This window comes from Pleurodeles waltl, chromosome 10, assembly GCF_031143425.1.
Source record: "Pleurodeles waltl isolate 20211129_DDA chromosome 10, aPleWal1.hap1.20221129, whole genome shotgun sequence".
Taxonomy (NCBI): Eukaryota; Metazoa; Chordata; class Amphibia; order Caudata; family Salamandridae; genus Pleurodeles; species Pleurodeles waltl.
The window spans coordinates 23,212,068-23,235,867 of NC_090449.1; the positions used below are offsets into that span (position 1 = coordinate 23,212,068).

Sequence of the window (23,800 nt, forward strand, 5' to 3'; positions counted from 1 at the left end):
TGAAGGGTGAGACGGGTAGAAGTGAAGGGTGAGACGGATAGAAGTGAAGGGTGGTACGGGTAGGAGTGAAGGGTGAGACGGGTAGAAGTGAAGCGTGTGACGGGTAGGAGTGCAGGGTGAGACAGGTATAAGTGAAGGGTGAGACGGGTAGGAGTCAAGGGTGCGACGGGTAGAAGTGAAGGGTGGTACGGGTAGGAGTGAAGGGTGAGACGCGTAGAAGTTCAGAGTGGTACTGGTAGGAGTGAAGGGTGAGACATATAGAAGTGAAGGGAGAGACGGGTAGAAGTGAAGGGTGAGACGGATAGAAGTGAAGGGTGAGACAGGTAGAAGTGAAGGGTGAGACGGGTAGGAGTGAAGGGTGAGACGGATAGAAGTGAAGGGTAAGACGGGTAGAAGTGAAGGGTGAGACGGGTAGAAGTGAAGGGTGAGATGGATAGAAGGGTGAGACGGATAGAAGTGAAGGGTGAGACATGTAGAAGTGAAGGGTGAGACGGGAAGGACTGAAGGGTGAGACGGGTAGGAGTGAAGGGTGAGACAGGCTCAGAGGAAAGGCTGTGACTAACTTCCTGCAGCAACCAATGTCTGTGTGAGGCGTGAGGGTCTCTTGTTGCATTATCACTGAGCGCCCCTCTCTTCAGTGACGTAATGAGCACCCCTCTCTTCAGTGACTCGCTGAGCGCCCCTCTCTTCAGTGACCGGATTAGCGCCCCTCTCTTCAGTGATGTGATGAGCGCCCCTCTCTTCAGTGACTCACTGAGTGCCCCTCTCTTCAGTGACTCGGTGAGCGCCCCTCTCTTCAGTGACTCACTGAGTGCCCCTCTCCTCAGTAACTTGCTGAGCGCCCCTCTCTTCAGTGACGTGATGAGGGCCCCTCTCTTCAGTGACTCGCTGAGCACCCCTCTCTTCAGTGACTCGCTAAGCGCCCCTCTCTTCAGTCACTCGCTGAGTGCCCCTCTCTTCAGTGACTCACTGAGTGCCCCTCTCTTCAGTGATGAGATGAGCGCCCCTCTCTTCAGTGACTGGATGAGCTCCCCTCTCTTCAGTGAGTCGCTGAGCGCCCCTCTCTTCAGTGACTCGCTGAGCGCCCCTCTCTTCAGGGACGTGATGAGCGCCCTTCTCTTCAGTGACTCGTTGAGCACCCCTCTCTTCAGTGACTCGCTGAGCACCCCTCTCTTCAGTGATGTTATAAGCGCCCCTCTCTTCAGTGACTTGTTGAGTGCCCCTTTCTACAGTGAATTGCTGAGCGCCCCTCTCTTCAGTGATGGGATGAGCTCCCCTCTCTTCAGTGACTTGTTGAGCGCCCCTCTCTTCAGTGACTCGCTGAGCACCCCTCTATTCAGTGACTTGCTGAGCGCCCCTCTCTTCAGTGAATCGTTGAGCTCCCCTCTCTTCAGTGACGTGATGAGCGCCCCTCTCTTCAGTGACTTGATGAGCGCCCCTCTCTTCAGTGACTCGCTAAGCGCCCCTCTCTTCAGTGGCTCGCTGAGCGCCCCTCTCTTCAGTGACTTGCTGTGCGCCCCTCTCTTCAGTGACGTGATGAGCTCCCCTCTCTTCTGTGTCTCGCTGTGCGCCCCTCTCTTCAGTGACTCGCTAAGCGCCCCTCTCTTCAGTGACGTGATGAGCGCCCCTCTCTTCAGTGACGTGATGAGTGCCCCTCTCTTCAGTGACTCGCTAAGCGCCCCTCACTTCAGTGACTCCCTGAGCGCCCCTCTCTTCAGTGACTTGCTTAACTCCCCTCTTTTCTGTGCCTCGCTGTGCACCCCTCTCTTCAGTGACTCGCTAAGCGCCCCTCTCTTCAGTGATGGGATGAGCAGCGCCCCTCTCTTCAGTGACTCGTTGAGCTCCCCTCTCTTCTGTGTCTCGCTGTGCACCCCTCTCTTCAGTGACTCGCTAAGCGCCCCTCTCTTCAGTGATGGGATGAGCAGCGCCCCTCTCTTCAGTGACTGGCTGAGCGCCCCTCTCTTCAGTGACTCGTTGAGCTCCCCTCTCTTCAGTGACTCGCTAAGCGCCCCTCTCTTCAGTGATGGGATGAGCGCCCCTCTCTTCAGTGACTCGCTGAGCTCCCCTCTCTTCAGTGACTCGCTGAGCGCCCCTCTCTTCAGTGACTGGCTGAGCGCCCCTCTATTCAGTGACTCGTTGAGCTCCCCTCTCTTCAGTGACTCGCTAAGCGCCCCTCTCTTCAGTGATGGGATGAGCGCCCATCTCTTCAGTGACTCGCTGAGCGCCCCTCTCTTCAGTGACTCGTTGAGCTCCTGTCTCTTCAGTGACTTGTTGAGCACCCCCCTCTTCAGTGACCGGTTGAGTACCCCTATCTTCAGTGACATGATGGGCACCCTTCTCTTCAGTGACGTGATGTGTGCCCCTCTCTTCAGTGACTGGCTGAGCGCCCCTCTCTTCAGTGACTCTTTGAGCGCCCCTATCTTCAGTGACTCATTGAGTGTCCCTCTCTTCAGTGACGTGATGAGCGCCCCTCTCTTCAGTGATGGGATGAGTGCCCCTCTCTTCAGTGACTCGCTGAGCGCCCCTCTCTTCAGTGACTCGTTGAGCTCCCGTCTCTTCAGTGACTTGTTGAGCACCCCCCTCTTCAGTGACCTGTTGAGCGCCCCTCTCTTCAGTGACGTGATGGGCACCCTTCTCTTCAGTGATGTGATGAGCGCCCCTCTCTTCAGTGACTGGCTGAGCGCCCCTCTCTTCAGTGACTCGTTGAGCGCCCCTCTCTTCAGTGACTGGTTGAGCGCCCCTCTCTTCAGTGACTGGTTGAGCGCCCCTCTCTTCAGTGACGTGATGAGTGCCTCTCTCTTCAGTGATGTGATGAGCGCCCCTCTCTTCAGTGACTAGTTGAGCGCCCCTCTCTTTAGTGACTCTTTGAGCGCCCGTCTCTTCAGTGACTTGTTGATCGCCCCCCTCTTCAGTGACCGGATGAGCGCTCCTCTCTTCAGTGACCGGATGAGCACCCCTCTCTTCAGTGAATTGTTGAGCGCCCTGCTTTTCAGTGACTTGTTGAGCGCCCCTCTCTTCAGTGACTTGTTTAGCGCCCCCCCTTCAGTGACTTGTTGAGCGCCCCTCTCTTTGGTGTCCCGGTGTCCTTGCGAGGCCTGGGTGCTGCTCTGTCCCTTTTGCCTCTGCAGGACCCCTACAGAGATCACAGGGACACCTGGACCACCACAGCACATCTCTGATTCTTTCACATTGTCACTTCAGCCCTATCCGCAGCCAGAAGTCAAAGACTGTGGCAGCGCCAAGAGGCAGGGCTCCTAAGTGCTGCAAGAGAGAAGCTGCAAGATGAGCTGCAGTATCCAGTACATGAGTCAGAGCCGGTGCCAACACTCAGGCCTGGATGCTGCCCCCGGCTGTGGTGACAGAACTATCCCGGTAGCTGTGTCTTTCAGCATGAGTGCACCCCTGGGAAGCAGGGCGCAGTTACTCAGAGCAAGGGTTGTGTCATAGAACCTACTACAGACACTGAGCACATTGCTCAGGGTGTGGTGTGACAGCATGAGCTGACGATTTCAGAGATGGAGGAACCAGGTTCGAGTCTCCACGCTGGCTCCACATCCTGTGATTCTGGGCAAATCACTTATTCTCCCCGTGTGATTCTGGGTAAATCACTTAGGCGGTCATTCTGACCCTGGCGGTTGACTACCGCCAGGGCCGGGGACCGCGGATGCACCGCCAACAAGCTGGCGGTGCATCCATGGGCATTCTGACCGCGGCGGTACAGCCGCGGTCAGAAACGGGAAACCGGCGGTGTCCCACCGGTTTCCCACTGCCCTAGGGAATCCTCCATTGCGGCGCTGCCTGGATTCCGACCCCCTTACCGCCAGCCTGGTTCTGGCGGTTTTGACCGCCAGAACCTGGCTGGCGGTAACGGGTGTCGTAGGGCCCCTGGGAGCCCCTGCAGTGCCCATGCCAATGGCATGGGCACTGCAGGGGCCCCCTAACAGGGCCCCACCAAGATTTTCAGTGTCTGCCAAGCAGACACTTAAAATCGAGACGGGTGCAACTGCACCCGTCGCACCCCTTCCACTCCGCCGGCTCCATTCGGAGCCGGCATCCTCATGGAAGGGGGTTTCCCGCTGGGCTGGCGGGCGGCCTTCTGGCGGTCGCCCGCCATCCCAGCAGGAAACTCAGAATTACCGCGGCGGTCTTTTGACCGTGCCGCGGTATTCTGACGGCGGGACTTTGGCGGGCGGCCTCCGCCGCCCGCCAAAGTCAGAATGACCCCCTTAATCTCCCTGTGTGATTCTGGGCAAATCACTTAATCTCCCTGTGTGATTCTGGGTAAATCACTTAGGGGGTCATTACAACATTGGCGGTAAAAGCCGCTTACCGCCGTGCAGAAGACCGCAAACACACCGCCGCGGCCGCGGTTTTTCCGCCACAGCTATTATGACCCACATTTCGGAATCCGCCAAAATTCAGACACCCACACAAGTCCGCCACACCAAAGGTCAGTGATAAACTAGCGAGAACAAAACCTCCACCGTCACACCAACAGGAATATGCCCACACTAACACGACACACGAATCCACGCGGCGGTCTTTCAACTGTGGTATTCCATTGGCGGTACACACCGCAGCGCTCAAAATACACACACACATACAAAACACTACCACATTGGACAATTCGAAATACACACACCTGATACACATACACACACCACTCCCACACACCCATTACAATATAAAACACACACCTACATCACCCACAAACCCCCACGACAAAAAATTCAGAAAGAAGGCCAGAGAGAGAGACCACCAGCAAGAACAACAGCATCCACAGGCACATAACACCATCACCCACACAACTTCCACGCACCTCACACAACACACCACTACATATCACCACACTTATCACCACACACTCCACCTCACACATCACCTACACCACCCCATGGCACGGCAAAGACACTCCAGTTTCTCTGAGGAGGAGCTCAAGGTCATGGTGGAGGAAATCGTCCGGGTAGAGCCACAGCTATTCGGAGCACAGGTGCAGCACACTTCCATTGCAAGGAAGATGGAGCTATGGCGAAGAATAGTGGACAGGGTCAACGCAGTGGGACAGCACCCAAGAAATCGGGATGACATCAGGAAGAGGTGGAACGACCTACGGGGGAAGGTGCGTTCCGTGGTCTCCAGACACCACCTGGCGGTTCAGCGGACTGGCGGCGGACCCCCACCTCCTCCCCCACAACTAACAACATGGGAGGAGTAGGTCTTGGCGATTCTGCATCCTGAGGGCCTCGCAGGAGTAGGTGGAGGAATGGACTCTGGTAAGACAAATCTTAATTATTACATCCCCCACCCTACCTGCATGCTATCACATACTGCCGCCCTCACCCCCAGCACCTCAACTCCTCACATATGTCCCAACATCACAAACCACCCATCCCAACACCAAGCCCTGCATGCAACAACAAAGCATGGACACACATCACCAAAGCATGGCCACTGCACATACCCATACAACCCCCTAAACCATCATCACCATCATCAGGTCCCACACAGGAATGCTAGCACTGGGGTACACGGTCACCCACCCATTGCACACCATGACACACACAGATGTAATAACCATCCTTTTATACCCCTGCAGGACCCCTACCCAACGTCACCGGACAGGAGGGTCCACACCACCAACAGAAAAGGCCCACAGTGATGACAGCAGCTCTGTCCAACTGGATCTAGATGACCAGCCCGGCCCATCGGGGACCTCGGGACAGTCGGTTCCCCTCACCCAGTCACAGGCCACCACAGACCTTCCCCCCTCTGGAAACACCAGCACAGAACCCACCCAGCGGGCCCATACCTCCGTCCTCAGGACACGTCAATCAGCAGTGTGTCCACCACTACAGGGAACCCAGGATAACCCACCACCCCAAGAACAGCAGGGACATGGGGGCAGTGGTAGTGGGCACACAGTCCAGGGGACGGAGGCCCAGAAACACAGGGGAACTGGGAGGGCTGCTGTGCGACAGGGGGTGGACAGGCCAAGGGAACCCACTCTCCACGAGGCCCTCTCCTCCATCATGGGAGCCTACCACCACTCCCAGGAGACGATGGCAACGGTACTGGCCAAGTTTCAGGAGACCCAGCGCCTGCAGGAGGAACAGTATATGGGTTTCAGGGAGGAACTCAGAACCATCAGCTCCAATCTGGGCACCATTGTAGGGGTGCTGAAGGAAGTACTCAACACCAGGAGGGACACTGTGGCACTACAAGGGGCCCCTTACACTAGCATGGACGATGAACTGCCCACCACCTCCGCCGGCGCTAGTGGACAGGACGACCAGCCACAGGACCACCACACCAGCACCCCACCCCCTGCAGAGGGAGAACCACCCCGCAAATGGTCCCTGAGATCCAGGACAAAGACAGAGCACGATGCCAAGTCCCCTGCCAAGAAATGAGACCACCCTGATTGTCATCCTACTGTCCCACTTTGTCACCCTGTCCATACTGCCCCAGCTCCACTTCCTATGCCCATAAGGGCAATGCACCTGTGAGACTAATAGACTGGACTCTGCCATGGACATTCCTCCGCCATCACCCCTCACCATTTTACTATCCCCTCCAATATTGAGCACTTAAATAAACACACTTAAAGCACAAAACAATCTGGAGTCTGTCTGTGAATTCAAAATAGTGTATTAGCAATTACAGTGACAAAATGCTCTTTCAACTGTAATGTCAGCATACCTATGTCACACAGCTCTAGTCCATAAGGAATCTAAGGAGATGTCACACAGTGGGACACACATCTGTGAAATAGTAAGGGAAAGTGACAACTCAGTGACCATACACTGGGTGAAAATGACAGACAGTAGAGAGGTAGTAGTGTTAAAGTACGTGTAGTAGGCAGGTCTGTACTCTTACCTGTGTCTCACTGGAAATATTGCTGGATCACTGAGTCCCTGTTGTTCATGTCTTCTTCCTCTGCTTCCTCGTCTTCACTGTCCACAGGCTCCACAGCTGCTCAACACCGCCATCTGGACCATCCTCCTGCAAAAAAGGCACCTGTTGTCGCAATGCCAAGTTATGAAGCATACAGCAGGCCACGATGATCTGGTACACCTTCTTTGGTGAGTAGAATAGGGATCCATCTGTCATATGGAGGCACCGGAACCTGGCCTTCAGGAGGCCGAAGGTCCGCTTGATCACCCTCCTAGTTCGCCCATGGGCCTCATTGTAGCGTTCCTCTGCCCTTGTCCTGGGATTCCTCACTGGGGTCAGTAGCCATGACAGGTTGGGGTAACCAGAGTCACCTGCAAATGGCGAGGGGCAACTGTTAAACACACACTAACCTGGAGGGATATCCCCAGACCCAGACAACCGTTCTCACTGACTAGCTTCCAGGTGCTCTCCTAATAGCCACACACGGTGCCTCTGGAGTTGACCCATCACATAAGGGATGTTGCTATTCCACAGGATGTAGGCGTCATGCACTGAGCCAGGGAACTTGGCATTCACATGGGAGGTGTACTGGTCGGCCAAACATACCATCTGTACATTCATAGAATGATAACTCTTCCGGTTTCTGTACACCTGTTCACTCCTGTGGGGGGGGGGACCAACGCCACATGTGTCCCATCAATGGCACCTATGATGTTGGGGATGTGTCCCAGGGCATAGAAATCACCTTTCACTGTAGGCAAATCCTCCACCTGAGGGAAAACAATGTAGCTCTGCATGTGTTTCAGAAGGGCAGATAACACTCTGCACAATACGTTGGAAAACACAGGCTGGGACATCCCTGATGCCATGGCCACAGTTGTTTGAAAAGACCCACTTGCAAGGAAATGGAGCACTGACAGCACCTGCACTTGAGGGGGGATTCCTGTGGGATGGCGGCTTGCTGACATCAGGTCTGGCTCCAACTGGGTACACAGTTCCTGGATTGTGGCACGGTCAGGAATGTATGGGATAATCACATGTCACTCCTCCATTGTCAACAGGTCCACCAACGGTCGGTACACCGGAGGATGCCGCCATCTCCTCACATGTCCCAGCGGACGGTGCCTATGAAGGACAACAGCGACCACAGAGTCAAACAACTCAAAGGTACGTACCCACAGTTTACCCAGAGCACCAATCATACACAAAAGGTGGCCTGTATGTGTTTTGAGTCTAGGCCTAGGTCTGTGTGACGCAGTTGAAAATGAAGCCATGTTGTCCCCTGAAATGGCGGCTGCCTGACCTCTAAAGTGGGACAATGGGATGTGAGGTAACTGCGCTGGCGTTGTACACCGTCGCAGTAGGCGGTCGAAGACCGCGGCGCAATGCTGCATTGGTTAACATTGGACCCTATGGGTCCCAGGAGCCAATGACGATGTACGCCGGTGGTGACGGTACACACCGCCGCGGACGTGATCGCTATTTTCGATCTGTTCAATCACTCGATACCTGATCTTCGACAGGAGAGGACCTACACTGCAAGTGCTGCTGTGACCTTGGTCTGGAAGAGACAATGGCTCGAGTGTCTGAGGAAAGGGCCACTGCCTTCACATCGGAGGAGTTGGAGAAGCTCGTGGATGGGGTCCTCCCCCAGTACACGCTACTCTACGGTTCTCCAGACAAACAGGTAAGTACACAGGGAGCATGTTGTATGGGCTATACCTGTGTGGAGAGGGCTGGATGTAAGAAGGAAAGGGGGAGAGTGCTGCATGCATGAAAGACGGTGAATGCATGTGCCACATGGTAAGGGTAGGGATGGGGGCCAAACACTTTGACGGTGCAGTTGGTAATAACTTCTCTTTTTCCCCTGTACATTTCATGTACGTCAGCACCCACCAGAAAAAAGATATTTGGCGTGCCATCGCCAAGGACGTCTGGACCCTGGGGGTCTACCACAGACGGAGCACCCACTGCCGGAAAAGATGGGAGGACATTCGCCGCTGGAGCAAGAAGACGGCGGAGGCTCAGCTGGGGATGGCCTCCCAACGTGGGAGGGGTGCCCGTCACACCGTGACCCCCCTGATGTTCAGGATCCTGGCAGTGGCCTACCCGGAGTTGGATGGGCACTTGAGGGCATCACAGCAGCCACAAGGGGGTGGGTACACTTGCATTCTGCTGACTTTGCGCGCAGTGGAGGGGTCTGGGTGGGGGAGGTGGGCTGTGGGTTTCCCTAGGCCAGGGCGAGTTCCGTAGGCAAGGCCCCTCCGTAAGGCAGGCCATGTGGCACCCCACCCCACCTCTGTAGAGTGCCAAGTACACCTAGTCATGCCCCTGTATCATCTATGTGTGCAGATGTCGTCCATAGCCTTGTAGGCCATTTCCCAGGAATTGAACAGTGAAGCCCAAGAGCGCAGCGTAGTGCAGGGGGCTTCTGTCTCTGTCGTGTCCGCCAACGGTAGCGGTAATGCATGCACTCAACATGTCTTTCTTCTGTCTTCCCCCCTCCCTTTGTGATCTCCTTGTTCTTGTGTGCATTAGCATCATCAGGCGGAGGAGCAGTGGCACCGGAGCACGAGGGAGCTAAATCCCACATGGCCCTGGAGGGCGACACTACGTAGTCTGAATTCACCAATGAGACGGAGGGCGAGGGGAGCTCCATGGCGGGGGCAGGAGCTGACACCAGCGACACAGACTCGTCCTCTGTTGGGAGCTACCTTGTGGTGGCGGCAACATCTGTGCCCCCCGCATCTACTGGTACAGCCGCCACCCCCCCTACCAGCACTGCCCTCCCAGCAGCCCCTCAGCCTTTGCCCCATGCCCGCTTACACAGGAGGGTGGGCATCACCTTCGCCCCAGGCACCTCAGGCCCTGCCCCAGTCACCCCTGCTGCCCTCAGTGAGGAGGCCATTGACCTCCTCAGGTCCCTCACTGTTGGGCAGTCTACCATTTTGAATGCCATTCAGGGTGTAGAGAGGCAGTTGCAACAAACCAATGCATCTTGGAGGGCATGCATTCTGGTCAGGCGGCCCTTCAGCGAGCTTTTCAGACTCTGGCCTCAGCACTGATGGCAGCCATTGTCCCCGTCTCTAGCCTCCCCCCTCCAACTTCCTCCACCCGACCCAATCCCCTGTACCTCAGCCTATCCCAAGCACACCTACAGACCAACATGCACACACGTCAACACACAAGGGAAGATCAGACAAACATAAGCACCACACATCCCACAGGCATTCACGCAAGCATCACACACATGCAGACACACCAACATCCACTGCCTCCACTGTGTCCCCCTCCTCCTCGTCTCCCTCCTCCCTCCCAGTCTCATCTACACTCACATCTGCATGCACTACCTCTACAGCCACTACGTCCCTCTCCAGCACACCCACCACCACACCCCGCTCACATGCAGTCACCACCCCGCTACCATTCACACGTCCCCTGTGTCCTCTCCCAGTGTGTCTGTGATGCCCCCTCCCAAGATACACAAACGCAGGCACACACCCACCCAACAGCCATCCACCTCACGACAGCCTCCAGCGCATGCACTTTCACCCAAAGTCACCAAACGTACACCTCCTACAACCACCACCTCTTCATCCACTCCCAAATCCCCTCCAGCTACCCGTCCCAGTGTGTCCAAAAAACGTTTCCTGTCCAACCTTGACCTCTTTCCCATGCCTCCCCCACCCCGCCCATCTCATAGGTCCCGAACTAGCACCTCAGCCACAACATCTCTGGGACCAGTGGTGCCTGTAGTCACCGGAATCTGGAGTGCACTGGCCACCAGGTCAGCCAGTGTGGCACGGAGCCACAGCACAGACAGTCCCTCACCTGTGAAGCATCAGAAGTTGGCCAGTGCCCGGCGGGAGAGGGGGAAGACTCCAGCCACCAAAGCCGCTCCCGGGGGTACAGGTGGGAGTGTGGAGTCAGCTGTGAAACCTTCCAAGGTGGGGAAGTGCCTCAAGAAACCCAGCAAGTCTGGGAGGAGCAGCACGGCGGAGAAGTTCGCCATCATCCCCGATGCCCAGGAGGCCACCGCCAGCACCAGCCCTGCTGCCCAGGAGGCCACCGCCAGCACCAGCCCAGCTGCCCAGGAGCCCACTGCCAGCACCAGCCCACCTGCCCAGGAGGCCACCGCCAGCACCAGCCCCCCTGGCCAGGAGGCCAGCACCAGCCCAGCTGCCCAGGAGGCCACTGCCAACACTAGCCCAGCTGCCCAGGAGGCCACCGCCAGCACCAGCCCACCTGGCCAGGAGGCCACCGCCAGCACTAGCCCCGCTGGGCCATGAAGGACCGCCAGCACTAGCCCCGCTGGGCCATGAAGGACCGCCAGCAAAAGCCCTGCTGGGCCATGAAGGACCGCCAGCAAAAGCCCCGCTGAGCCATGAAGGACCGCCAGCAAAAGGCCCGCTGGGCCATGAAGGACTGCCAGCAAAAGCCCCGCTGGGCCATGAAGGACCGCCAGCAAAAGCCCCGCTGGGCCATGAAGGACCGCCAGCAAAAGCCCCGCTGGGCCATGAAGGACCGCCAGCAAAAGGCCCGCTGGGCCATGAAGGACCACCAGCAGCTGAGACCCTGCAATGGAGACCGCCATCTCAAGCACCGCTGCACCGGGCACCGCCATCTCAAGCACCACTGCACAGGGCACCGCCATCTCAAGCACCGCTGCACAGGGCACCGCCATCTCAAGCACCGCTGAACAGGGCACCGCCATCTCAGACACCGCTGAACAGGGCACCGCCATCTCAAGCACCGCTGCACAGGGCACCGCCATCTCAAGCACCGCTGAACAGGGCACCGCCATCTCAAGCACCGCTGAACAGGGCACCGCCATCTCAAGCACTGCTGCACAGGGCACCGCCATCTCAAGCACCGCTGAACAGGGCACCGCCATCTCAAGCACCGCTGAACAGGGCACTGCCATCTCAAGCACCGCTGGCCCATGAGCTGCAAGGGCACTGAAGCAACTGAGTCCGTCACGGGGTGAATGATGCACTCTGGGCACCATGCCCCCTCCAGAACCAGTGGAGAAAGGCATCCACTCCCTCTGTCCTTAGCAGGATGAAGCACTCTGGGCACAAAGCCCCCTCCAGAACCAGTGGAGAAAGGCATCCACTCCCTCTGTCCTGAGCAGGGTGAAGCACTCTGGGCACCATGCCCCCTCCAGAACCAGTGGAGAAAGGCATCCACTCCCTCTGTCCTTAGCAGGATGAAGCACTCTTGGCACAAAGCCCCCTCCAGAACCAGTGGAGAAAGGCATCCACTCCCTCTGTCCTTAGCAGGGTGAAGCACTCTGACACCATGCCCCCTCCAGAACCAGTGGAGAAAGGCATCCACTCCCTCTGTCCTTAGCAGGATGAAGCACTCTGTGCACAAGGCCCCCTCCAGAACCAGTTGAGAAAGGCATCCACTCCCTCTGTCCTCAGCAGGATGAAGCACTCTGGGCACAAAGCCCCCTCCAGAACGAGTGGGGACTGTGATCCACTTGAGAGACCGTGGCTTTGCACTCCCCAGGATTGAACAGTGGGCAACCCACCCACTGTAGAGACTTGAGAGACTGTGGCTTTGCACTCCCCAGGATTGAACAGTGGGCAACCCACCCACTGTAGAGACTTGAGAGACTGTGGCTTTGCACTCCCCAGGATTGAACAGTGTGCAAACCACCCACTGTAGAGACTTGAGAGACTGTGGCTTTGCACTCCCCAGGATTGAACAGTGGGCATGTGGTCCCCTCGTGGATTTGGCATCGTGCACTCAAGCGGCTGAGGTGCCCCCCCTTTCCCTCCCCCTGAGGTGCCTGTTTAGTTGCTGTCTGATGCCCCTGCAATATTCTCTCCGTCATGGTCGGGGATCTTGTGTGGGCCTCGCCCATACCGTGTGGTCCCAGTGTTCCACGGGCTTTCTCAGAGCACTACCTGGACTACTATGCTTGGTATATATTATGTACATGGTGTATATATATATTTCTGCCTACTTGCTTTTAATATATTCCAATGGTTACACTCATTATCTATTGTCTTTGCATTTTTCCGGGGATTTGGGGGGTGCAACTGTGATGCATTGATATGCATTAGTGTGTGTGTTGTAGTGGGTGAAGGTGGGGGTGTTGCGTGTGTGTGTCACTGTTTTTTGCCTCCCCCTCCCCTGTGTCATAGGTGCAGTACTCACTGTGGTCTTCGCCGCCGGCATTCGTGCTCCTGGTAGAGGAGCAGGAAGACTATTGCAAGGAGAATTTGGAGTTCCGGGTCCAATGCGTCCTCGTTCCTCGTGGAGTGTGTAGAGGTGAGCGTTTTTCCTTCTGGATTCCTGTTTCCGTCGTGTTTTTATCCGCGGAGAATCCGCCCCGGAAAAGGTGGCGGATTGGCCTGTCATAATAGTGTGGGTGGTACATTGTCTCCCGCCTGTCTGTTGGCGGTGACCGCTGCGCTGGTTGTTTGTACCGCCGTGGCGGTTGGAGTGTTAAAGTGGCTGTCTTTGTTGGTGGTTTCCGCCACGGTCGTAATTGCACGTTTTTTGCCACCAGCCTGTTGGCGGTCTTTAACACCGACCGCCAGGGTTGTAATGACCACCTTAATCTCCCTGTGTGATTCCAGGCAAATCACTTAGGCCCTCATTACAACTCTGGCGGTCCAAGACCGCCAGGGCTGTTTTGGCTGAAACACCGCCAACAGGCTGGCGGTGCTTCAGAGGGGATTACGACCGCGGCAGTAGCGCCGCGGTCGCACCTCCGGGGCCGCACCTCCGGGGCCGGCAGTTTCCTGCCACATTTGCCCCGGTGGTGATAATCCACCAGGGCAGCACTGCTTGCAGGGGATTACGAGTCCCCCTACTGCCAGCCTTTTCCTGGCGGTCTGACAGGGCCCCGTGCAGCTTTTCACTGTCTGCATAGCAGACGGATGCACCGCCGGCTCCATTTGGAGCCGGCTCCCATGTTATGGCCCACATCCCCGCCGGCCCAGCGGAGATGTCATAATGGACACCGCAGGAGTGCAGTTGCCGCCCGCCAATGTTGTAATGACCCCCTATATCTCCCTGTGTGATTCTGGGTAAATCACTTAGGCCCTCATTACAACCCTGGCGGTCCAAGAACGGCAGGGCTGTTTTGGCTGAAGCACCGCCAACAGGCTGGCGGAGCTTCAGAGGGGTTTACCGCCACATTTGCCCCGGCGGTGATAATCCGCCAGGGCAGCGCTGCTTGCAGCGCTGTCCAGGGGATTACGAGTCCCCCTACCGCCAGCCTTTTCCTGGCGGTTTGAACTGCCAGGAAAAGGCTGGCGGTACGGGGAGCCGTGGGGCCCCCTGACAGGGCCCCGTGCAGCTTTTCACTGTCTGCATAGCAGACAGTGAAAAGCGTGACTGGTGCAACTGCACCCGTCGCACGGCCGCAACACCGCTGGCTCCATTTTGAGCCAGCTCCCATGTTGCGGCCCACATCCCCGCCGGCCCAGCGGGGATGTCATAATGGGCACCGCGGGAGTGCGGCCGCATTGGCGGCCGCACGGCGGTTACAACTTGGCGGGCGGTTGTAATGACCCCCTTAATCTCCCTGTGTGATTCTGGGTAAATCACTTAATCTCCCTGTGTGATTCTGGGTAAATCACTTAGGCCCTCATTATGACATTGGAGGCAAATGCTGCCTACCGCCACGGTGACGGCCACCAACATACCATCACCGTGGCTACCAACCGTCCATGCCATTATGACCATAGCTGGAATTCTGCCAGAAGGCTGGCGGAATTCCGACGACAGTCATGGTGGCGGGCGGCGGAAAGGTGGTGCTGCTGCCAGCAGCAGCGCCACGCCAGCAAAACACCGCCTACCGTATCATGTGCCATGATACGGCCTGGCGGTGGTTTTCGGGCAGACGCTGTTGCTGGCAGCAGTGCCGCGTCCCGTCTGCCGGAGGAGCCCCTGCAACCAGATAAGTCAGGTTCTCTGACAGGAGAGGGGTGTGGGGGGTGTGGTGTGCGTGTGTGGGTGTGACTGTGTTTGTATGTGTGCATGAGGGTGTAATGAGTGTGTGCATGAATTGGTGTGAGTGTACGTGCCTGTTGTGTCGTGTGATTGCGTGTGTGCCTGGATGTATGGTAGTGAGTGTTGCTGTGAGTGTGTATGAATGTATGTATGCATGGGTGAATGTGGGTATGCATGTGTGTATGGGTGTGTATGTATGTGCGTGTATGTGTGTATATGTTGGGGGATCGGGAGGGGGAGGGAGCGGGTGGGGGAGAGCTCTGGGGAGGGGGAGAGGGGCAGAGGAGACCCCTATCAGTGCCAGGGAAGGAATTCACTGGCACTGATAGTGCCTACCGCCCTGGTTTTCGTGGCGGTTCAGAAACCACAGAAACCATGCCAGTGGGTGGGGTCAAAATGCCATGGATGGCCTAGTAACGACCGCTGGGCTGGAGACTGTAGCCGTGGCGGTCGGTGTGTTAACTTGGCGGTTTGGCTTTGTCCAAACTGCCATTGTCATAATAGTGGAGGTATGTACCATCACTATCACACCGACCGCCGGGGTCGTAACGACGCCCTTAATTTCCTGTGTGATTCCAGGCAAATCACTTAATCTCCACCTGTGATTCTGGATAAATCACTTAGGGCCTGGTTTAGAACTTGGCTGCAGGGAATCCTCAATATCCCACCCGCTGTATTAGGATCCCATAATATCCTCTGGAGTCTGTAATCTAACATCTGAGATATCTGTCAGGTTTGTGACAGAATAACCCCTCTGCCAAGATCTAAATCAGGTCCTTAATCTCCCTGTGCCTACAATCCAGCGCCTTGAGACCGTCATTGGTGATTTGCGGCACTTTACAAATCCTGGATCTATTTATTGATTGATATAAATAAAGTCACATCTTTTTCTTATAGGAGTAACTCTGCTTGGAGTTTAGAGATAGTGTGAGCAACGGTGGAGCCACCTGAAGTAGATGTTCAGCTCCCCAGCCACACTACAGGGGTACACCTGACTGTGCAGCTCTGCCACCCTGAAATTCAAAGCCATACAGGAGGTGCTTGCAGTCTGTGAGCTTGCAGTAGTGTCTCTTTCCTGCGCTTTGAAGGACACCATCAACAGATGTCACAAGGATTGCCTGCCTACCCTGAGCCTCACAGAGCCTGGAGATCTGGCCGGATATATACTGTGCTAGGTTTGACATGTGGTGATTGCCCTTGAGTCTAACAGGTTCCAGTGAACTGGCCTGATACATCCCGTGCTAGGTTCAAAAACTACCCTTGAATCTCACTGACTCATATACCCCGTGCCAGATCAAAAATTACCCTTGAATCTCACTGGCCCTGGGGACTTGACCTGACACATATCCCATTGATAGGTTCCAATACTTCTCTTCAGTATTGCAGACGCCGGAGAACAGGTCTGGTATACCATAGGTCAGTGGTTTTTAACCTTTTCACTCCTGAGGTCCCCCACTTAATCATTACCGGAACCCAGGGACTCCAATGAATCACTATTGGCATCTGGGGACCCCCCACTAAGTCATTACTTGAAGCCGGGGACACCAGCCTAGGCATTTTTAATGTTTTGAACCGCAAAACGATAAACACAAAAAATTCAGAAACAAGCATTTATCAAACAAATACAAAAAAAAAAATGTAACTACTAATTTAATTTACAAACAAATATTTTAAAAAATCAAAATTTTCATGGGAAGGTTGAATCTTTTCTAAATTCAGTTAAGGCCACTAGTCGTCCATACTACATTCTGTTTGAACCACTTGTCCTGCTTTCACTAATCAAAACGAGGGCACTAACTTAATTTTTAGACACCAATTTTAAATTCCTCTACATTTGTAGAACATTTTAAAATGATGATATTTACATTTTGTTACTTTTAATTTATGTACCCATTTATTAATCTGTTAATATTTTTGATTTTCTAAGCATTAGCGGCCCCTCTGAGTAGGCTTTGCGGACTCGCAGGGGTCCCCGGACCACAGGTTGGGAACCACTGTCATCGTTGGTTCCATGTGTGTTGACTGACCGTGAGTCTCATAGAACCTGGCTGGTATACGCCATGCTTAGTTCCGCATGTGTTAAATGCCCTTGTCCCAGAGAAATGGCATGGTATACCCCGTGATAGGTCTCACAGGTGTTCCCACTAATTCCACCAGGAGGAGCACTGTGACCACCGACTGGGCAGCAGTCCAAGCAGCTCTCAGTTCTGCCATCTCTGTTCTCCACCTGCCTTCCAATGGGGGGCATATGCAGTGCTCACGTGACCCTGTGGTAGCCGGTGGGGCACCAACACTCACCTGTGGGCACTGGCACGGGAAACACCCGGAACAACGACTCTGAAACCACGAAGTCGCAAAAAACGAAAGCGAAGCAATGCTTTCGTTTTCCACAATTTCCTGGTTTTGGTACCTTAACCACGCATGTCTGAACCACGTACATGTGTGATTATAGTACAGAGGAAGGGAGTCGGAGTCGACGCGATGAACGAGGAGGTAAGTTGGGCTGGGACTGGGGCTGGTTTTTTGGGGTGGAGGGGTGGGGTGGGGTCTCGGGGTGATTAGGGTTTGGGGGTGACGGGGGTCAGGGTTTAGGTTTAAGGGGTGGGTTGGGGGGATGGGTGTTTAGCTTTTTGGGGCGGGGTGGGAACTCGGGGTATTTTTAGTTTTTGGGGTGGGGTGCTGGGGGTGATTAGGGTTTAGCTGGGTCAGGGTTTAGGTTTAAGGGGAGGGTTGTGGGGTTGTGGTGTTTAGGTTTTAGGGGAGGGGGTTGGGGTTGTGGTAATTTTGGGGGTGGGGGGTTGGGGTAGTTGTGGGGATGGGGGGTCATGGTAATTTTTGGGGGCGGGGGCTAGGGGGAAGGCATGCTGGAACCGTGCATGCTGATCACTAATGCCTTTGCCAGGGATGCGTTTACAACGGAAAATCGTTGTAAACGCATTCGTGGTAAAGGCATTACTGATAAGAACGAGGTCGTTGTTCCGACCTCGTTGTTGAGCCATTGGCTGCTTTAAGCACTCACAGTTCTGACATATAACCACTGGCACTTACTGTTCCTCATCAGACTTCGACCCAGAACAAGAGAGAGCAAAACATAAGGGGGGAGGAAGAGAAAGATGGAAAAACAGTGACAAAATGAGAAAGCAGTGACGAAAAGGACGTACAGGGGTAAGACAAAGAGGCAGGAAGTATCAGGGGGTGCACGAGGTGCAATCAGGACTATGCAGCCTTCGTATTCTGCCCCAACCCCCCGCAGCATGGCAGCAGCTTCTGAACAAATGATGCGGCTCCGGCAGTTAATATTTACAAATTAAGCACTGCATATGCTCCCCACATTCATGTGGGGGCTTCTTGTGGCTAACTGCACAGTAGCACCTGGTGGGACAAATAGGCCCTCATTCTAAGTCTGGCGGGCGGCGGAGGCCGCCCGCCAGACTTCCCCCCTCCAAAATACCGCTCCGCGGTCCAGAGACCGCGGAGGGTATTCCAAGTTTTCCCCTGGGCTGGCGGGCGGCCGCCAAAAGGCCGCCCGCCAGCCCAGGGGAAAACAACCTTCCCACGATGAAGCCGGCTCGTAATCGAGCCGGCGGAGTGGGAAGGTGCGACGGGTGCTACTGCACCCGTCGCGTATTTCACTGTCTGCTATGCAGACAGTGAAATACTAGCGGGGCCCTCTTACGGGGGCCCCTGCAGTGCCCATGCCATTGGCATGGGCACTGCAGGGGCCCCCAGGGGCCCCGCGACACCCCCTACTGCCATCCTATTCCTGGCGGGCGAACCGCCAGGAACAGGATGGCGGTAGGGGGTGTCAGAATCCCCAAGGCGGCGCAGCATGCTGCGCCGCCTTGGAGGATTCATTTGGGCAGCGGGAAACTGGCGGGAGACCGCCAGTTGTCCCGGTCCGACCGTGGCGTTACCGCCGCGGTCGGAATGCCCAAGGGAGCACCGCCGGCCTGTCGGCGGTGCTCCCGCCCCTGTTGGCCCTGGCGGTTCTGTACCACCAGGGTCCTAATGAGGCCCATAGTCTCTCCACATAAACATGCCGCAGTGGCATGGCAGGCCTTCCCACCAGTGGAGAGATCCAGCGTGGCAATAATTTATACAACAGCACCACAGTCCTCCTCCGTACCAGAAACCAAGGGCGCATTTACTCCTGCACCCCTGAGGATGTCTCCGGCTCCCTGGGAACGAGCCTTGCAGCACCCCAGAGACGGCATCTGGTGCAGATGTCTCCATTCCATTCACGAGTGGCAATTTCTCCAACATGTCAAGATGTCTTCAAGTCTATTCTCGAGGGCTAGGATCACCCGACCGAAGATGCCTTTGTGATTCCTCTAAATATAAAATGCCTTCAGATTGGCTTCTGGGTGGACAGGAGCCCAGATCTCTACTGGAGGGCATGATGTTGGAATGGATGGGCCCATTAATGAAAGATTCCTTTCCTCGGGTGCCCAGACCCCGAGGGTCCTACAGAACATCGGGGACAGCCCAGGATGTTTGCTTGGCCTCATCAGGTCTGGTTTTCAGACTCATCATCTACTTTAGAAGGACCACTCCTGTCTCCTGGAACCCCTTGGTCCATAGGTCCATAGAGGGAGGGACAAGGCTGAGATTCCCTCTGCAACCATCACTCAGCCTTGGACCATGGTTCCAGAGAAGATCTGCTTCATCAAAGTAGAATAAAACTATTTTATAGTGAGTCTCTTATCCTTAGTCTGCATTCTCTTTTCGTTTATCCATCCCTTCCTTCAGCCTTATTCAACAACACACACTCAGACTGCTTGTATGAGGATGCACACATGTACATGAAACATACAGAAGCAGCAGGATATGCAGGCTACACCCCAGCCCCCTTTGTGTCACTGTCTAAAGGAGAGGGGTGAACAGCCCAACTGTCAAACTGACCCAGACGGGGAATCCACAAACAGGTAGAGTCAGAGAATGGTTTAAGCATGAAAATGCCTACTTTCTTAAAGTGGCATTTTCAAACAGACAATTTAAAAACCAACTTCAATAAAAGATGTATTTTTACATTGTGAGGTCAGAGACCCTTAACTCCACATTTTTATCTGTGCTCAAGGAAAATCTGTGCTTTAAGCATATTTTAAAGCAGCCCCCATGTTAACCTATGAGAGGGAGGCCTTGCATAGTGAAAACCGAATTTGTCAGTATTTCACTGTTAGGACATGTAAAACACACTAGTATATGTCCTACCTTAAGCATACACTGCACCCTGCCCCTGGGGCTACCTAGGGCCTACCTTAGGGGTGCCTGACATATAGTAAATGGGAAGGTTTACGCCTGGTAAGTGGGTACACTTGCCAAGTCGAATTGGCAGTTTAAAACTGCACTCACAGACACTGCAGTGGCAGGTCTGAGCCATGTTTATAGGGCTACTAATGTGGGTGGCACAACCAGTGCTGCAGGCCCAATAGTAGCATTTGATTTACAGGCCCTGGGCACCTCTAGTGCACTGTAATAGGGACTTACAAGTAAATCAAATATGCCAATCATGGATAAACCAATCAACAGCACAATTTCCATAGGGAGCACTTGCACTTTTGCACTGAGTAGCAGTGGTAAAGTGTGCAGAGACAATAAACCAGCAACAACAGCCATGAACAAATAGGAGGAAGAAGGCAAAAAGTTTGGGGATAACCCTGCAAAAAGGGCCATTTCCAACAAACACCAAATAGAGAGGCACACAACACCGCCCGAAGAATAAAAAAACAAAAAAAGGCTTAATACATCAACAGAGAGAATCATGAGACACTAACAGGGAGAGGTTCACAACACCAACAATCAGGAGAATAAAACACAAAAAGAGGCATAAAAAATCAACAAAAAGAATCACGAGACACTAACAGAGAGAGGCACACCTCTAGGAGAATAAGAGAGTAAACACAAAAAGAGGCATAAAACATCTACAGAGAGAAGGAGCAGCACAGGGAGCGCCAAGAAGCAAGGAGCTGCAGCGGGGAGCTGCTGGAGGAGCAAGGAGCAGCCGTAGGGAGCCACCAAAGGAGCAAGGAGCAGTAACCGGGAGGCCCGAGGAGCAAGGAGCAGCAGCGGGGAGCCGCCAAAAGAACAAGGAGTAGCAGCGGGGAGCCGCCAGAGAAGCAAGGAGCAGCAGCGGGGAACTGACGGAGGAGCAAAGAGCAGCCGTGAGGAGCGCCGAGGACAAAGGAGCAGCAGCAGTGAGCCACTGGAGGAGCAAGGAGCAGCAGCAGAGAGCCGCTGAAGGAGCAAGTAGCAGCAATGGGGAGCCACCAGAGGAGCGAGGAGGAGCAGCGGGGAACTGCCGGAGGAGCAAGGAGCAGCAGTGGGGAGCGCTGAGGCCAAAGGAGCAGCAGCGGCGAGCCACTGGAGGAGAAAGGAGCAGCAGCAGTGAGCCACTGGAGGAGAAAGGAGCAGCAGCAGAGAGCCGCTGAAGGAGCAAGGAGCAGCAGCAGAGAGCCGCCAAAGGAGGAAGGAGCAGCAATGGGGAGCCACCAGAGGAGCGAGGAGGAGCAGCAGGGAACTGCCGGAGGAGCAAGGAGCAGCAGTGGGGAGCGCTGAGGCCAAAGGAGCAGCAGCGGCGAGCCACTGGAGGAGAAAGGAGCAGCAGCAGAGAGCCGCCCAAGGAGCAGCAATGGGGAGCCACCAGAGGAGCAAGGAGCAGCAGTGGGGAGCCGGCAAAGGAGCAGCAGCGGGGAGCCACCAGAGGAGCAAGGAGCAGCAGCAGAGAGCTGCTGAAGGAGCAAGGAGCAGCAACGGGCAGCCACCAGAGGAGCAAGGAGCAGCAGTGGGGAGCCGGCAAAGGAGCAGCAGCGGAGAGCGCAGAGGAGCAAGGAGCAGCAGCAGTGGGGAGCTGCCAAAGGAGCAGCAGCGGGGGACTGCTGGAGGAGCAAGGAGCAGCAGCGGGGAGCCGCCAAAGGAGCAGCAGTGGAGAGCACTGAGGAGCAAGGAGCAGCAGCAATGGGGAGCTGCCAAAGGAGCTGCAGCGGGGGACCGCTGGAGGAGCAAGGAGCAGCAGCGGGGAGCCGCCAAAGGAGCAGCAGTGGAGAGCACTGAGGAGCAAGGAGCAGCAGCAATGGGGAGCTGCCAAAGGAGCAGCGGCGGGGGACCGCTGGAGGAGCAAGGAGCAGCAGCGGGGAGCTGCCAAAGGAGCAGCAGCGGGAAGTGCCGAGGAGCACGGAGCAGCAGCGGGGAGCTGCCAAAGGAGCAGCAGTGGAGAGCGCCGAGGAGCAAGGAGCAGCAGCAGTGGGGAGCTGCCAAAGGAGCAGCAGCGGAGAGTGCCAAGGAGCAAGGAGCGGCAGCAGTGGGGAGCTGCCAAAGGAGCAGCAGCGGGAAGTGCCGAGGAGCAAGGAGCAGCAGGAGGAACCCGCCAGAGGAGCAAGGAGCAGCAGCAGGGAACCACTAGAGGAGCAAGGAGCAGCAGCAGGGAACCACTAGAGGAGCAAGGAGCAGCAGCAGGGAACCACTAGAGGAGCAAGGAGCAGCAGCGGGGAGCCCAGGGGGTGAGTGAAACTCAAAACCTGCAGGTGCGGCTTCATGCAGCGACTTCTGAGCCCCGGGAACAGTGGGAAAGCGCAGTGTGCTGCCGTTTTCGGGTATTCAGTCGGTGGAGATTCTGCGATTGCAACAGAGCCTTGCCGGAGCTGAATGGTACGCCTGGAGCCCTGCTGTGAGATACTGGAGCCCACTGGTACCTTTCAGGTGGGCAATACCAGAAGCAGGCCCAGCTGCTCACAGTTTTGACCACTTCTAGTGGGCATACACATAACACTGAGGGCCAAAGGCTTGCACTTTTTTCAGAAGGGTGGCACCAGTGCTTAATTTTTGCTGGTGTTTTGCTGTGTTCGCCGCCTGCACATACTTCTAAATACCAGCATTATTTTTCGGCATCCACTACATGGTGGCACTGTGTCTCTATGTTTTGTAAGAGTGAATCAACGGAATGTTTAACTATTAAATATACCATTTAAAAATAAATATATTAAACTAGGACGTCCAGGTCACCCTTACAGTTTGGGTGACCTGGATTGGTCCAGAATGTTCCCTTTGTGAGTGCAATCATTAGTAGAGACATCTGGTGCGGCCTTGGGACAGCACCAGGGGTGTCTGTGACATCCCTTGCCCCCTGCCAGGGTTACCAGCACCAGGGTCGTCAGTGACATCCCTTGCCCCCTGCCAGGGTGACCAGCACCAGGGGCGTCAGTGGCATCCCTTGCCCCCTGCCAGGGTGACAGCACCAGGGGCGTCTGTGACATCCCTTGCCCCCTGCCTGGTCTCTGACATCCCTTGCCCCCTGCCAGGGTGACCAGCACCAGGGGCGTCTGTGACATCCCTTGCCCCCTGCCAGGGTGACCAGCACCAGGGTCGTCAGTGACATCCCTTGCCCCTGCCAGGGTGACAGCACCAGGGGCGTCAGGGACATCCCTTGCCCCCTGCCAGGGTGACCAGGCGTCCCGGATTTGCCAGGGCACACCAGGCCTTTCGCCAGCTGTCTCGGCAGATTTTGAGAAATGTAGCCCATGTCGAGGTTTTTATAGGGAAGATCGAATTGAAAACATAGAGAGGCAGGTTTTATGTGCTCAAACGCAGGACGAGTTTGCAGCTGTTCTTGGAGCACAGCTTAAAAATATCCCCATGCTGCTGGGTTTAAAATGGGCCTTTAATTTCGCCCCCTCGTGCCTTTTTGTGTTTCTCTGTTGATGCCCGTCGACATGAGTCGTGTTGTGGCCCTCGGCTCGTGTGAAAGTGCACTCCTTCTATGTTTGCTAAAGGCCCCGGTTTTTGGTTTTCAGCATCTGGTCACCCTAACCCTGGTCACCTGTAGGAGCCTCGAGGGCCCAGTTTCTGCCTCGTGGAGTCTGGACACCCACTGAGCTGCAGGCCACTGAGTTGTCTCAGCTTCAGAAGTGTAATCAGTGTCTCGCGGCGCCCACTGAGT

The 23,800-nt window shown here is 55.5% G+C and overlaps 1 protein-coding gene across 1 annotated transcript; it reads left to right on the forward strand.

Annotated features, from left to right (window-relative positions):
• The first annotated feature begins 21,496 nt into the window (after positions 1-21,496).
• LOC138262291 (myristoylated alanine-rich C-kinase substrate-like) lies at positions 21,497-22,267 on the forward strand. The gene has a single exon (XM_069212190.1). It carries the CDS (start codon positions 21,497-21,499, stop codon positions 22,265-22,267), a length of 771 nt encoding a protein of 256 aa, XP_069068291.1.
• The last annotated feature ends 1,533 nt before the right edge of the window (positions 22,268-23,800 follow it).

Bases quoted from the DNA above. Each gene is read 5' to 3' on its own strand.
- LOC138262291 (XM_069212190.1), top strand. From the start codon at position 21,497: ATGGGGAGCCACCAGAGGAGCAAGGAGCAGCAGTGGGGAGCCGGCAAA.